The sequence below is a fragment of the Somniosus microcephalus genome, chromosome 7 (assembly GCF_052327205.1).
Source record: "Somniosus microcephalus isolate GS21.2 chromosome 7, FLI_Smic_1.0, whole genome shotgun sequence".
NCBI lineage: Eukaryota > Metazoa > Chordata > Chondrichthyes > Squaliformes > Somniosidae > Somniosus > Somniosus microcephalus.
Window position 1 is genome coordinate 152,161,048 of NC_140993.1, and position 14,769 is coordinate 152,175,816.

General features: G+C 45.6%; 1 protein-coding gene across 1 annotated transcript in view; it reads right to left on the reverse strand.

Moving 5' to 3' along the window:
- Positions 1 to 14,769, reverse strand: part of cpa6 (carboxypeptidase A6) — a 190,978-nt gene that overhangs the window by 72,249 nt on the left and 103,960 nt on the right. The window contains exon 4 of the mRNA XM_085993964.1: positions 3,076 to 3,187. Coding sequence (XP_085850090.1) covers positions 3,076 to 3,187 — 112 coding nt within the window. The remainder of the gene's footprint in view (positions 1 to 3,075; positions 3,188 to 14,769) is intronic.

Here is a 14,769-nt window from a genome sequence, read left to right on the forward strand (position 1 = left end):
AGGTGTGGTCTCACCAAGGCCCTGTACAACTGCAACAAGACATCCTTGCTCCTGTACTCGAATTCTCTCGCTATGAAGGCCAACATACCATTTGCCTTCTTAACCGCCTGCTGCACCTGCATGTTTACCTTCAGTGACTGGTGCACAAGGACATGCAGGTCTCGTTGCACTTCCCCTTTTCCCAATCTACTGCCGTTCAGATAATAATCTGCCTTCCTGTTTTTGCCACCAAAGTGGATAACCTCGCATTTATCCACATTATACTGCATCTGCCATGCATCTGCCCATTCGCCCAACCTGCCCAAATTGTACTGGAATTTCCCTGCATCCTCCTCACAGCACACACACCCACCCAGCTTTGCGTCGTCTGCAAACTTGGAGATATTACATCTAGTTCACTTGTCTAGATCATTAATATATATTGTGAATAACTGGGGTCCTAGCACCGATCCCTGCGGTACCCCACTAGTCACTGCCTTCCACTCGGAAAAAGACCCGTTTATTCCAACTCTTTGCTTTCTGTCTGCCAACCAGTTTTCTATCCAAGTCAGTGCCTTGCCCCCAATCCCTTGTGCTTTAACTTTGCACGCTAGTCTCTTATGCGGGACCTTATCGAAAGCCTTCTGAAAGTTCAAATACACCACATCCACTGGTTCTCCCTTATCTATTCTACCAGTTACATCCTCAAAAAATTCCAGTAGATTAGTCAAGCATGATTTACCTTTTGTAAATCCATGTTGACTTTGTCCGATCCTGTCACTGTTTTCCAAGTGCTCTGCTATTACATCTTTTATAATGGACTCTAGCATTTTCCCCACTACCGATGTCAGGCTTACCGGTCTATAATTCCCCATTTTTTCTTTACCACCTTTTTTAAATAGTGGGGTTACATTAGCTACCCTCCAATCCATGGGAACTGTTCCAGAGTCTATAGAATTTTGGAAGATGACCAGCAATGCATCTACTATTTCTAGGGTCACTTCCTTAAGTACCCTAGGATGTAGATTATCTGGCCTTGGGGATTTATCGGCCTTCAATCCCGTCAATTTCCTTAACACCATTTCCCTACAAATACTGATTTCATTCAGTTCCTCCCTCTCATTAGGCCCTATGTTCCCCAACATCTCGGAGTTTATTTGTGTCCTCCTTTGTGAAGACAGAACCAAATATGTGTTTAGTTGGTCTGCCATGTCTTTGTTCCCCATTATAAATTCCCCTGATTGAGACTGCAAGGGACCTATGCTTGACTTTACCAATCTTTTTCTCTTCACATATCTATAGAAGCTTTTACAGCCAGTTTTTATGTTCCCTGAAAGCTTACTCTCACACTCTATTTTCCCCTTCTTAATTAATCCCTTTGTCCTCCTTTGCTGAATCCTAAACTGCTCCCAATCCTCAGGTTTGCTGCTTTTTCTGGCCAATTTATATGTCCTCTCCTTAGGTCTTATGCTATCCCTAATTTCCCTTGTTAGTCAATGTTGAGTCACCTTTTTTGTTTTATTTTTATGCCAAACAGGGATGAACAAATTCTGTAGTTCATCCATGCGATCTTTAAATGTTTGCCATTGCCTATTCACCGTCAACCCTTTAAGTAACATTCCCCAATCCACCCTAGCCAACTCGCACCTCATACCATCATAGTTTCCTTTATTTAAATTCATTCAGTACCCAACTCTCTGAAACAACGATTTCACTCTCCATCTTAATGAAGAATTCTATCATATTATGATCGCTCCTCCCGAAGGGGCCTCGCACAACAAGGTTGCTAATTAATCCTTTCTCATTACATAATACCCAGTCTAAGATGGCCTGATCTCTAGTTGGTTCCTCGACATATTGGTCCAGGAAACCATCTAGGAATTCCTCTTCCACAGTATTGTTACTAGTTTGGTTAGACCAATCTATATGTAGATTAAAGTCACACTGGCCACCCTTCATACTCGCCCTCATCCTAGTGCAATCATACCAACTAACAACACACAAGGGTAGCCACTTGGGTGTTTTATCCAATGTTCATGCAAAGTTTCTGTTAATGTGCTGTCAAACATTGAAACCTTCATTTTCAACACTTTGCGTTCTTAGACAGATTTGTGGGCACCTTTGGAAGTGGCTTAGTGAGTTGCAGTGAATGGTGAGACATAATGGTACCTCCCGCAATGGTGGTGAGTGTGAAAGGAATGGCTTGGACATTGTAGGGATGCTTTATGGTGTTGGTGTGGGGTGGTGCCAACCTGGTGCATCATGTGGCAGCCAGGGTGTAAAGCACCAAGTGAAGTAAATCTGGCCATGGTGAGGCCATCTCATGCCTCCCGGGCAGCAATGTGCTCAGGTGCTGATGCTCTCTGTCCTGTGCAGCATCAGGTGATTGCAGAGAAGGTTGGTGGTGTTGTTGGTGCTGCTGGTGTTGGGCCGGTCGTGGTGGGATTCTGAGGACCAAGATGAGATGGTATAAAGGCACCCATGTTGATGGAATAGATGGCAGGTGAAGTAGAGATGATAGAAGCATTCTGTCAATGGTGAGTGTGTTCTTCCAAAGAAGTGATACTGGATGGAGAGTGGAAAGTGGAAAGCCTGCAGAATCTGTGCTCGAAATGGACTGAAAACAGCTTGTGGCTGAGTAAAGTGAAGATCTGTCAGGTGGGAGATTTTAGTGCACATTTGAAGCTGTCAAGGAATGAGCTGGAGTAATGGCCACTTCCGTAACAGCGTGGCTCCCGTAGCCATGAAGTTAAAGTGAAAAGGTAAGTTAAAAAAGCCTGTTAATGATCTGTCAACAAGTCAATAATAAGATTAATTGGGTCGCCCGCTGCTGCCTGTCGGGTCTGCTCAGCGCTGCCAGGCCCGACATTGGGAAAAGCGCGCGGCGGCGGGTTGACAGCAGGGTCCCGACCCGCTGTCAAACAACCCCATCCGACCTGCCACCGATCACGCCTGCTGGCCCCCCTGCAAAATTCCGGCCGTTGTTTCTTTAGCCCAAATTTAACAGCCTGCATGCATTTCCAGTATGGTATATTTCTTTCATATAAATGACACACAGAACCACTTTTTAGAATTGGTGTGGCTTTATCTACATACCTCTTCTAAAGAATGATAAACTTCGTAGCTGTAGAGAGGATTTGACCGGCGGCGGCGAGGACTGGAGCCACTTTGCTTTTCTATTAGTCCCTGAAGATTAGAAACAAGGATCCTAAAAAAAATGTAGACAGTAAGTACTTGCACTTAAACAAACTGACGCCAAAAATCCACAGGATGCGATCCAGACAGTTTCACCAAGATTGTGCCTGCTGGTGCCCTCCAGTGGGATCCCGCTGTAGTTTGTGGAGTCAGTGGGAGGGCCCCTTATTTGCATGGGGCAGGTAGTCACATGCAAATGTGTGCTTACCTGCACCATGAAGCCAGAAAATCTAGCACCTGCCCACCAGTGGGGTAGGGTTGCCCAGGCTCCCTACCCCTAGATGCCAGCCATGTCCCTTTGGCCTCCTGAGTATATGGGTTGATCAAGACTTAAAAAAAAAGTGCTATCGCACCACCCCCCCCCCCCCCCCACCCCCCACCCCGGCAACCATGGGGAATTTAGCAGCAGGTCCCAGAAAGCGGAGGTGATGGCCCTGAGGACCCCCATAAAGTGAGAAGGCCTTGTAGCGGCTTCCTCTCCCTCCATTCTGACCCTCATCACTAACCTGCTGAAGGCCACAGTTTCAGCCAAGGCCTTCATAGGACAGGCATTCTGACCTGTGGGCACTTTTGTCCCTTTAAAGTCCCATGCTGGCCCTTCTGGTGCTGCATCAGCATCACCACTGCAGCATTTTTGAGATTTTCCTCTTTTCACTGGCAATCTCGGTAATCCCACAATGCATCACTCAAACTAGGGAAATGGGTCGGGTTTGGATGGGTGTGCAGAAGTCTCCTCTTCCTGGAACACTGCCCAAAGAGGGGAATGCCAGCTAAGATATTTTTTGAAGATGCAACTGAAGCAACTCTATGTGAAAAAATTAAAGAAATCACTACAGGGAAGTAATTCTCCAAACAAATCAATATACCAGACATGGAGAGGAATACAAATTCATTGGTATTTCAGCTTTTCAATAGCTGCATTGTTCACTTGCTACACAATGACTATAACCATCTGTCATTTTGACAACTGTTTCAGCAAATACGATCCAGTAAAGCTCAATTATCATTATCTCGTAATCACTTGCAATTATCATTTTTTTTTTTTTAAAGTTACAATTCTTTTCGAAATAGATCCATTTGTTACTGTTTAGACAGCATAATGGGGACAGAGTAAGGATAACCATAGCCCAATTCACCGTGTACAGCCTTTTCCCTCTTTCCGTTACCAAGTTTGGATGGAGTGCTGGACATAATTGAGCAAAACAAAAGTTGCTCATAACCTCTAGACTGCTGCCAACCCCAGGGAATTCCAGTTCCTCTGAGGTAGCCATTTTGTGACACTGTTATGATGAAACAAACCTAGTGGCCCAGATATTCCGATCGCAGGCCTCCCGCGGGCGGAGGACTGTGATCTGGAAAAATCTGCGCCCTTACCTGAGGGCTCCCGGGATGTGCACAATTCCGATGCTGGGCCTCTCCAAACTGCCGGTGCGCAGGACCCACGTATCCCAGAGGTGCAGGTAGTTCGCAGCGTCCCTGGGATCACGTGGGCCATGGGGAGCCAATCAAAGAAGGGAATCTCCCTTCATACATTTAACAGGAAGACCTGTCAAATATATGAATGGAGATCAATGAAAAAATAGTAAAACTTTAAATATTTTTTTTTTAAAAATCACATTTTTATAATGACTTGAAAGTACAATAAATTAACTTTTAAACAAAACTTTAAATTTTTGAAAAAATAATTGAAGTTTTTTTACGGGGCTAAAAATAAACTTAACTTTTTTTTAAAAAGTATTTTTAAATGATAAATCAGTGGAAATTTAAAAAAAAAAACTTTTTTCAACTCTTATCCTGGTAAAAAGCAGGCCTTATGCCTGCTTTTACCAGGCGCAAGAATTGTAAGGGTTTTCTGCAGGAGGAGGGTCTCCAAAAAGCAGAACTATCCGCCCACAAAGGCCCTTCTCCAGGGCAGCCGGAGGATCTGTCAAGATCATTCTTGACAGATCGGAAATGCCGGTTTTCAGCACATGCCTGAAACCGGCATCTCCGATGTTCCTACGGGTGGGTACACAGCGCGTACCCACCTGCAGGGATCGGAATATCCGGCCCATTATTACAATAATAAAACTATTTAGATGCCAGTAATAGCTTTATTTAATATTAACAAAAATGACTTTTTTTAAATAAAAATATCTAATTTTTAAATCCTTTTTGCATTGGCTTACCCCCTTCCCTCTTTTCATTCTCTCTTTCAAACTACTTTTATTTTATTTCTAACGAATAAACCACATACCAACCGTTGCAACCTTTCTCTTTTTGTTTTTATATTGCACTACTTGGTAGTTGGCTTACTGATCATGGGTTTTGCGCAGCTGGGTGCAAGTCAAATGTAAAACTGCCTGACTGACCAAGACCAGCAACACTACCATGGGTCTTGCATGATATAAAGCTACCTTTAGAACACTTTATTGGACTATTTTCCTCTACCTCCCGCATTGAATCATCTATTTTAGAGAAGGTACCTGCACTGAATACATTAGCTGAGCAATGGTTCTGCAGATACCAATGTAAACGCTGCTGCCAGAGGCAAAACAAGCCAATTAACAAGACTGCTGGTTAATGGCTTTGGGGATGGTGAAATTGTTGCTGTTCATGAAACAGTTTGCTTTAAAGTGGATCCAGCTGTTGTAAAAACTGCCTGGTCATGTAAATGGGGCGAGTTCTGTAGCATCAGGAGTGCAGCTGCATTCTGAAATTGTTCTCTAAATTTCTACATTTAGAACAGCATTTTTTTTTGTTTTTAGTTTTTATGGAATATTAAAGTTGTATTATGCTTTGCTCAGGCTGTACCTTGAGAATTGCATTCAGTTTTGGTCACTGAGACACAAGAGGGATATCCAAACCCTGGAAATAGCTTGGTGCAGAGAAGACCCAGGAGGTTGATCCTTCGTATTAGAGGATTAAGTTATGAGAAAAGGTTAGTAAACTCAAACTCTAGTCTCGAAACCAGGTGAATGAGAGGGGACCGTATAGAGGTATATAATATACTAAGTGAAATAGAAAAGGTTCATTCAAAGCATTTTTTCCCCCAGAGTAAACCACTGCTATAGGATATAGGTACAAATTAGTAAAAGGCAAATTCAGGATAGACATCAGGAAGCACATCTGTGTGCAGATTGTGATTAATACCTGGAATGGTTTTTCAGGTAGGGTAGTGGAATCATTAAAAAAATAAATTAGATGTTGTGAGGGAAGATTGTGGGTTTCTATGAAATAATGCACTAGATGGCCCAAATGGCTTCCCACATCTGCAATTATATTTGCAATTTATGTATTACTATGAACATCTACATGTTTTTAACTTTCTAGTTGTCTTCTTTTCATGAATCTGAGGCAAATAATCTAGTCTTTCTGATGAGTAAAGAGGCTAAAATAGCCCTTTTAAATTTGGTAAAAAGATTGGGGTGAGTACAAAACAGGATATAAATTTTTTCATGAAAATTGTTAAGAGGAATTTTACCCCCATAGTGCTTCTCTTAGTAAGCAATGTGATCAACCTCTCCAGAGATCTACAATAATGACCACTTAAAATTAATTAATTGATAAAAAATTTACTCAAAACCACATTTTTTGAATAACAACAGAAAATGCTGGAAAAACTCAGCAGGCCAGGCAACATAAGAACATAAGAAATAGGAGCAGGAGTAGGCCAATCGGCCCCTCGAGCCTGCTCCGCCATTCAATAAGATCATGGCTGATCTGATCCTAACCGCCAATCCACTATCACAGAACCATCTCCTGAATCTAACAGAATTAGACACACGAAATAGGAGCAGGATCAGGCTACATGGCCCCTGGGCCCGCTCCGCTACCCACAGGGCCATGACCGATCCGAAGCTAGACTCATGTCCAAATTCCTGCCCGCTCCCCGTAACCCTTAATTCCCTTTACTTCTAGGAAACTGTCTATGTCTGTTTTAAATTTATGTAATGATGCAGCTTCTACAGCTTTTTGGGGCAGCATATTCCATGGACCTACCACCCTCTGAGTGAAGTAATTCGTCCTCATCTCAGTTTTGAAAGAGCAGCCCCTTATTCTAAGACTATGCCCCCTAGTTCTAGTTTCACCCATCATCGGGAACATCTTCCCCGCATCCACCCGATCCAACCCCTTCACAATCTTATATGTTTCAATAAGATCGCCTCTCATTCTTCTGAACTCCAATGAGTAGAGTCCCAATCTACTCAACCTCTCCTCATATGTCCATCCACTCATCCCCGGGATTAACCGAGTGAACCTTCTTTGTACTGACTCGAGAGCAAGTATGTCCTTTCTTAAGTATGGACACCAAAACTGTATGCTGTATTCCAGGTGCGGTCTCACCAATACCTTGTACAACTGAAGCAATACCTCCCTATTTTTATATTCTATCCCCCTAGCAATGAAAGCCAACATTCCATTGGCCTTCTTAATCACTTGCTGCACCTGCATACTAACCTTTTGAGTTTCGTGCACCAGGACCCCCAGATCCCTTTGTCCTTCAGTACTTTCCAGTTTCTTGCCATTAAGATAATAACTTGCTCTACGATTTTTCCTGCCAAAGTGCATAACCTCATACTTTCCAGTATTGTATTTCATCTGCCAAATCTCTGCCCACTTACTTAGCCTGTCGATGTCCCCTTGCAGGTTTTTTATGTTCTCCTCACTCACTACTTTCCCTCCCATCTTAGTATCATCTGCAAACTTTGATATGTTACACTCGGTCCCCTCCTCCAAATCGTTAATATAGATTGTAAAGAGTTGGGGACCCAGCACTGACCCCTGCAGAACACCACTAGTTACTGATTGCCAGTCTGAGAATGAACCATTTATCCCAACTCTCTGCCTTCTGTTAGATAGCCAATCCTCTATCCATGCCAGAATACTACCCCCAATCCCGTGATTTTTTATCTTAAGCAATAATCTTTTGTGTGGCACCTTGTCAAATGCCTTTTGGAAGTCTAAATACACTACGTCCACTGGTTCGCCTTTATCCACCCTATACGTTACTTCCTCAAAGAACTCCAGCAAATTTGTCAAACATGACTTCCCCTTCATAAAACCATGCTGACTTTGTCCTATTAAATTATGATTATCCAAATGTCCTGTTACTGTCTCCTTAATAATGGACTCCAAAATTTTACCTACCACAGATGTTAGGCTAACCGGTCTATAGTTTCCAGCCTTCTGTCTACTGCCCTTTTTAAATAAGGGTGTTACATTAGCAGTTTTCCAGTCTGCCGGGACCTTTGCCGAGTCCAGGGAGTTTTGGAAAATTATTACCAATGCATCCACAATCCCTACCGCCACTTCCCTCAAGACCCTAGGATGTAAGCCATCAGGTCCAGGTGATTTATCCGCCTTGAGTCCCATTATTTTACCGAGTACCACTTCCTTAGTGATTTTGATCGTGTTTAGCTCCTCCCCTCCTTTAGCCCCCTGTTTGTCCAGTGTTGGGATATTCTTAGTGTATTCTATTGTAAAGACTGATGTAAAATATTCATTCAGTGTTTTTGCCATCTCCATATTTCCCACCATTAATTTCCCGGTCTCATCCTCTAAGGGACCAACATTTACTTTAGCCACCCTTTTTCTTTTTGTATAACTATAAAAACTCTTACTATCTGTTTTTATATTTTTTGCTAATTTACTTTCATAATCTATCTTCCCTTTCTTAATCAATCTTTTTGTTATTTTTTGCTGTCTTTTAAAGTTTTCCCAATCCTCTATCCTCCCACTAAATTTGGCTACCTTATATGCCCTTGTTTTTAGTCGAATACTATCCTTAATTTCTTTACTTAGCCACGGATGGCTGTCTTTTCTTTTACACCCTTTTCTTCTCAGTGGAATATATATTTTTTGGAAGTTGTAAAATAACTCCTTAAATGTACACCACTGATCATGTATCGTCTTACCCTTTAATCTATTTTCCCAATACACTCTACTCAATTCCGCTCTCATGCCTTCATAGTCTCCTTTATTCAAGCTTAGCACGCTTGTTTGAGATCCAACCTTCTCACCCTCTAATTGAATATGGAATTCAACCATGTTATGGTCACTCATTCCAAGGGGATCCTTTACTAGGACATTTTTAATTAATCCCATCTCGTTACACAGGACCAGATCTAAGGTTGCTTGCCCCCTGGTCGGTTCAGTTACATACTGCTCAAGAAACCCATCCGTAATACACTCAATGAACTCATCCTCAAGGCAGCCCTGCCCAATTTGATTTGTCCAATTAATATGATAGTTAAAATCCCCCATAATTATAGATGTTCCCTTATTACAAGCCTCAACTATTTCCTGATTGATACTCCATCCAACAGAGTTGCCACTGTTCGGAGGCCTATAGACTACGCCCACTAGTGTTTTTTTCCCCTTATTATTCCTTACCTCCACCCAAACTGTTTCGTTATCCTGATCTTTTGACCCAATATCATTTCTCTGTATTACAGTGATTCCTTCCTTTATTAACATAGCCACCCCACCTCCCCTTCCTTCCTGCCTGTCCTTCCTGATCGTTAAATAACCTGGTATGTTTAATTCCCAGGCATTGTCACCCTGCAGCCATGTTTCTGTAATGGCCACAAGATCATACCCATATGTAGTTATTTGTGCCATTAACTCGTCTATTTTGTTACGAATGCTACGTGCATTCAGATCGAGAACTTTCAAATATGTTTTGTGACACTTAGTTCCTGCTTTTGCCCTTTTTATTACTTTACCTTTTACTCCATACCTTCTGCCCCTTCCTGACACGCTCTGGTTTTTAATTTCCCCACTGCTACCTAAGCCTATGACCTTCTCTGTTGTCATTTTTATTATGTGCTCTCTAGGAACCTCCCCCCCACTAGTTAGTTTAAAGCCCTCTCCGTGGAGAGAAAATAGAGTCAACGTTTCTGTTGCGTTTGCAAAGATAATCCAGAGACCGTCAGCAGAGTTCAGTTCATGGTGCTTTTATAATGGCTGCCACACACACACACACTTCCAGGCACAAGCAATCGAATACCTATACACAATACAATGATAACAGCACTATCAAACTCCATGTGCTCAGGCCAAGGCAATCGAGTACCTATCACCAATGTCAGACATAACATTTCCTCCCCCCTCACAGAATTTCAAACATGAAATGTAGTGACAAAGTCCTGTAGGTGGCCAGGGCGAGAACGTGTACGAACAGGCCGAGGTGTGGACTGGTGAAGAGCAGGCTGAAGTGGGGACTGCTGAGGAGCAGGCTGAGGCACATCATCTGCTTGGGGGTTGGCTGGCTGAGTCACATGTGCATCCCGCCACTCTGGGGGTAAGGCTTGGGGGTTAGGTCCGTATAATCCCACATCAGGGTGTGCTGGCACCTTCCGAAGGCGGTTGGCATGCCACCGAGAGCCGTCAGTGAGGCAGAAAGTGGCTGGTCCAAGTTGGCGGCTGATTTGGAGAGGGGAGGACCAGAATGACGCCATCTTATTATTGCAGTGAGGCCTGCGGACTCTGACCCAATCGGAGACTGAGATGTTGGGCGTCTTGGCCCTCTTCGACTGGTCGAAGCGGAGTTTCATCTTCTCCTGCTGCCTAGCGACTGTGGCTTGAGCCGGTGGAGCAGGGCTCTGAGCTAGCGAGGGGCGGAGCCTGCCAAGGGGCAGCATGAGCTCACGGCCTAGCATGAGGGATGCGGGTGAGACCCCTGTAGTGGAATGCTGGGAGGCTCTGTAGTGCAGCAGTGTGTGGAGGAGGGCCTTGTCAAATGCACAGCCCTGGGATAGGTGTGCTCTGAGGCCATTTTTCAGTGTCTGGTTAAAACGCTCCACCCCCCCATTTGACTCGGGGTGGTAGTACGCTGTGCGAATGTGACGGATGCCCTTGCTCTCAAGGTAAGAGGAGAGTTCCGAAGAGACCATTTGGGGGCCATTGTCTGTGGTGATGGCCTTTGGATGCCCCCAGCGGGAGAAGAGGGACTCAAGGATATCAATGATGACCCGAGAGGTGACGGAGCCCACGGCAGTGACCTCTGGCTATTTTGAGTGCAGGGCATAGGTCACCACTAGGAACCGTTGATGGTGGGGGACACCATGGATCTCCCCGCAGACGTCCAGCTGCAGGTGCTCCCAGGGCTGAGGGGGCCAGGCAAGGGGTTGCAGGGGTGGGGGAGCTTGGTGGCCAGTCTTGCCACTTACAAGGCAGGCTGCACAGTCCTTGACTCGATTTCCCTGTCGATACCCAGCCACCACACTAGGTCTCGGCATCGTTGTTTGAGCTTCACTATGCCCAAGTGGTCCTCATGCGCCATGGATAAAACACGCGCACGAAGGGCACTTGGGACCACAGTGCAGAGCCCACGTGCAATACAGGAGTCATTCCAGCAGGAGAGCTCCTCTTTAACTCTGGAGTAGGCAGACAGTTCCTCAGGCACCTTGCGAGGCCAGCCATCTCTGATGAAGGTGCACAACTGGGAGAGGGCCGGATCCTGTTCAGAGGCCTCTTTGAGCTCCTGGAGAGAGACTGTGGTTTGGAGAGGCGTGTGCAGCATCTGGGCGATATCCTGTTCCACATGTTCAGACCCGACGAGTGGGGCTAGGGCAGAGACAGTGCGGGAGAGCACATCTGCAACAACATTGTCACGTCCTGGTGTGAACTGGAGACTGAAATTGTATTGGCGGAGGCGGTCAGACCAGCGGTGTAGACGCAGTGGTCTGTGGCCCGTGCCGGATGTCGACAGCAGGGCAGTGAGAGCCTGGTGATCGGTTCGCAGGGTGAAGGCACGGCCATACGTGTACAGGTGCCACCGCTCACATGCCCAGACGCACGCCAGCGCCTCACGCTCACCTACTGAGTACTTCTGTTCGGTGGGGCTAAGGGCTCGGGAGGCAAAGGCGATTGGTTTCTCCACTCCATTCTGTATCTGCGATAACACCGCCCCCACAGCTGCAGCGGACGCGTCGCAGGTGACGAGGGTGGGGCTGGCGACGTCAAAGTGAGCCAACACTGGAGGCAACGTGGGCTGCGATTTGAGGAGGCGAACAGCTTCCGTACAGGCTTGTGACCACACCCAGGGCTCATCCTTTCGCAGGAGCTGGCGCAGTGGGGCTGTGGTGGCTGAGTACTGGGGCAAAAACTTCAGGTAGTACCCAGTCATGCCAAGGAAGGAGGCAACCTGTGCTGCAGAGCTGGGTTCTGGGATGCTGTGAATGGCATCCACGTTTGACTGGAGTGGGGATATACAGTCAGCCGACAACCGAAACCCCACAAATTCGATCTCTGAAACAGCAAAGACACACTTTTTGCCATTCAGTGTGAGCTTGTGTTTTGCTAGAGCTGTGAAAACTCTGTGAAGGCGTTCGTCGTGAGTGGAGGTCGAGGGCCCATGCACGACGATGTCATCCAGGTAGATGGCCACCCCAGGAATGCCCGCGAGCACAGAGGACATCACCTTTTGGAAGCAGCTGGGTGCAGAGCTAAGTCCAAATGGCATCCTGGTGTACCGAAAGGCGCCAGCATGTGTCACAAAAGCAGTGAGGTCCCTGCTGTTGGGGTGGAGGGGAACCTGTAGATAGCCCTGTCGAAGGACCAGTTTCAAGAACAGGATGGAACCATAGAACTGCACTGTGAGTTCCTCTGACGTGGGCAGTGGATATTTGTCAGGGATTACGGCCTTATTCACTGCTTGAAGATCGACACAGACGCATAGACCACCTGACTTTTTCGTTGCGACCACCAGGTTGGAGACCCATGGGGAGGCATCAACTGGTTTGATGATGCCAGCTTCCAGTAGCTGCTTTAGTTCAGCTGTGACCCCGTCACGGAGAGCAAGTGGGATGCGGCACAGTGGCTGAATGACAGGGGTAACTGTTAAGTCTATGTGTTCCAGTTGTATTAAGATTAATTACTGACACAGACTACAAGAATAAAGTTCAACAGGTCTTTACTAGTTGGAGGTCAGGACTATACTAAATACAATATCACTACACAGTACTTATATACCGGTGGTCACCACCGGTATTACGTATACAGCAGCCAGAGAAAGTAGTACATCTCTTAAGGTGGAACAGGCTTAAGTTCTCTTAAGGTGGAACAGGTTACATACACCACAATCCTCCCTTTTTAGCTTAACAGTCATATCCCCATTTAACATAACATCATAACATATATACATATATAACTTCAGGTATAAACAGTCCAAAGGTTCAGTCTCTCAGGAGGCCTTCTGATTCGGTTTGGATAACGCCTTTCAGTGGTCTCTGATTCTTGTTGCTGAGGTGACTCTTCTTGTTGGTTTCCTATGTATTGGACGTCATCATCAGGTACAGTCCCTGCCGAGGTAGATGCTTCAGGTTCATTAACGTCTTCCACAGTTGTCTCTGTCACAACCATGGGTTCGACCCTTGCTCTTGATTCTACCAGTTGATCCGCATGACGCCTTATCACATTGTTACCAATATCTACTGTGTACATCAGAGGTCCTTGTCTGGCCCGAATTGTTCCGGACTGCCATTTTTCGTTTCCATAGCCCCTTGCCAACACTGGTTGTCCTACGTCGAAACTTCGAGTGGACTTGTTATTAATATGCCGGAACTGTTTGTTTTCCACTTCCCTCCGCACATTTGGTTTTAACAAGTCCAACCTGGACCGCAACCTCCTGTTATAAAACATCATGGCAGGACTTTGGTTAGTCACTGCATGAGCGGCGTTTCGATATGCCATTAGGAAATTGTCCACCTTGTGTTGTAACGGAATCTGATCATCGTTCATGGCCTTTATTGCCTTTTTGAATGTTTGGACAAATCTCTCGGCCAACCCGTTTGTCGCCGGATGATATGGGGCAGAGGTATAATGTTTCACCCCATTCTTCTTTAAGAATTTTTGGAATTCTTCCGACACGAACTGTGGTCCGTTGTCCGAACATATCTGTTCTGGCAATCCGTTCCTTGCGAATATTGTTCTTAACACCGCAATTGTCTTTTCTGAAGTAGTGGTATTCATCTTGATCACTTCTGGCCATTTGGAATGTGCGTCCACCGCAATTAGGAACATGGAGTCCATGAATGGACCAGCAAAGTCAATATGTACGCGTTGCCATGGGGCTGAAGGCCATTCCCATGGGTGTAGCGGTGCGATCGGAGGTGCATTTTGCACTTTTTGGCACCCAGCGCAGCTTTTTGTCAACTCCTCTATCTGTTGGTCAATGCCCGGCCACCATACATAAGCCCTAGCAAGACTTTTCATCTTAACTCCCCCCAGATGACCTTCATGCAGTTCCTTTAGAACTCTTTCCCGTAACTTGGGAGGAATAATCACTCTTGTCCCGTACATCAAAGTACCATGGCAGACGGACAGCTGGTCTCGCCTTGCCGAGAATGCCGGTAACAGAGGATCACCATGTGTTGGCCATCCCTTCACTGCCACCTCGTAAACTCGGGACAGTGTCGGGTCGTTCCTGGTTTCTCTTTCAATACTTGCATTGGTGACTGGTAAACACTCGATGATGGTCGAATGAAATAACTCAACAGGGTCAACTTTCGTCGTCTCTTCTGCTTCAGGTAGTGGCAGGCGCGACAGCCCATCAGCATTGCCATGCTGCTTTGTACCTTTGAATTCTATTTGATATTGATGTGCCCCTAG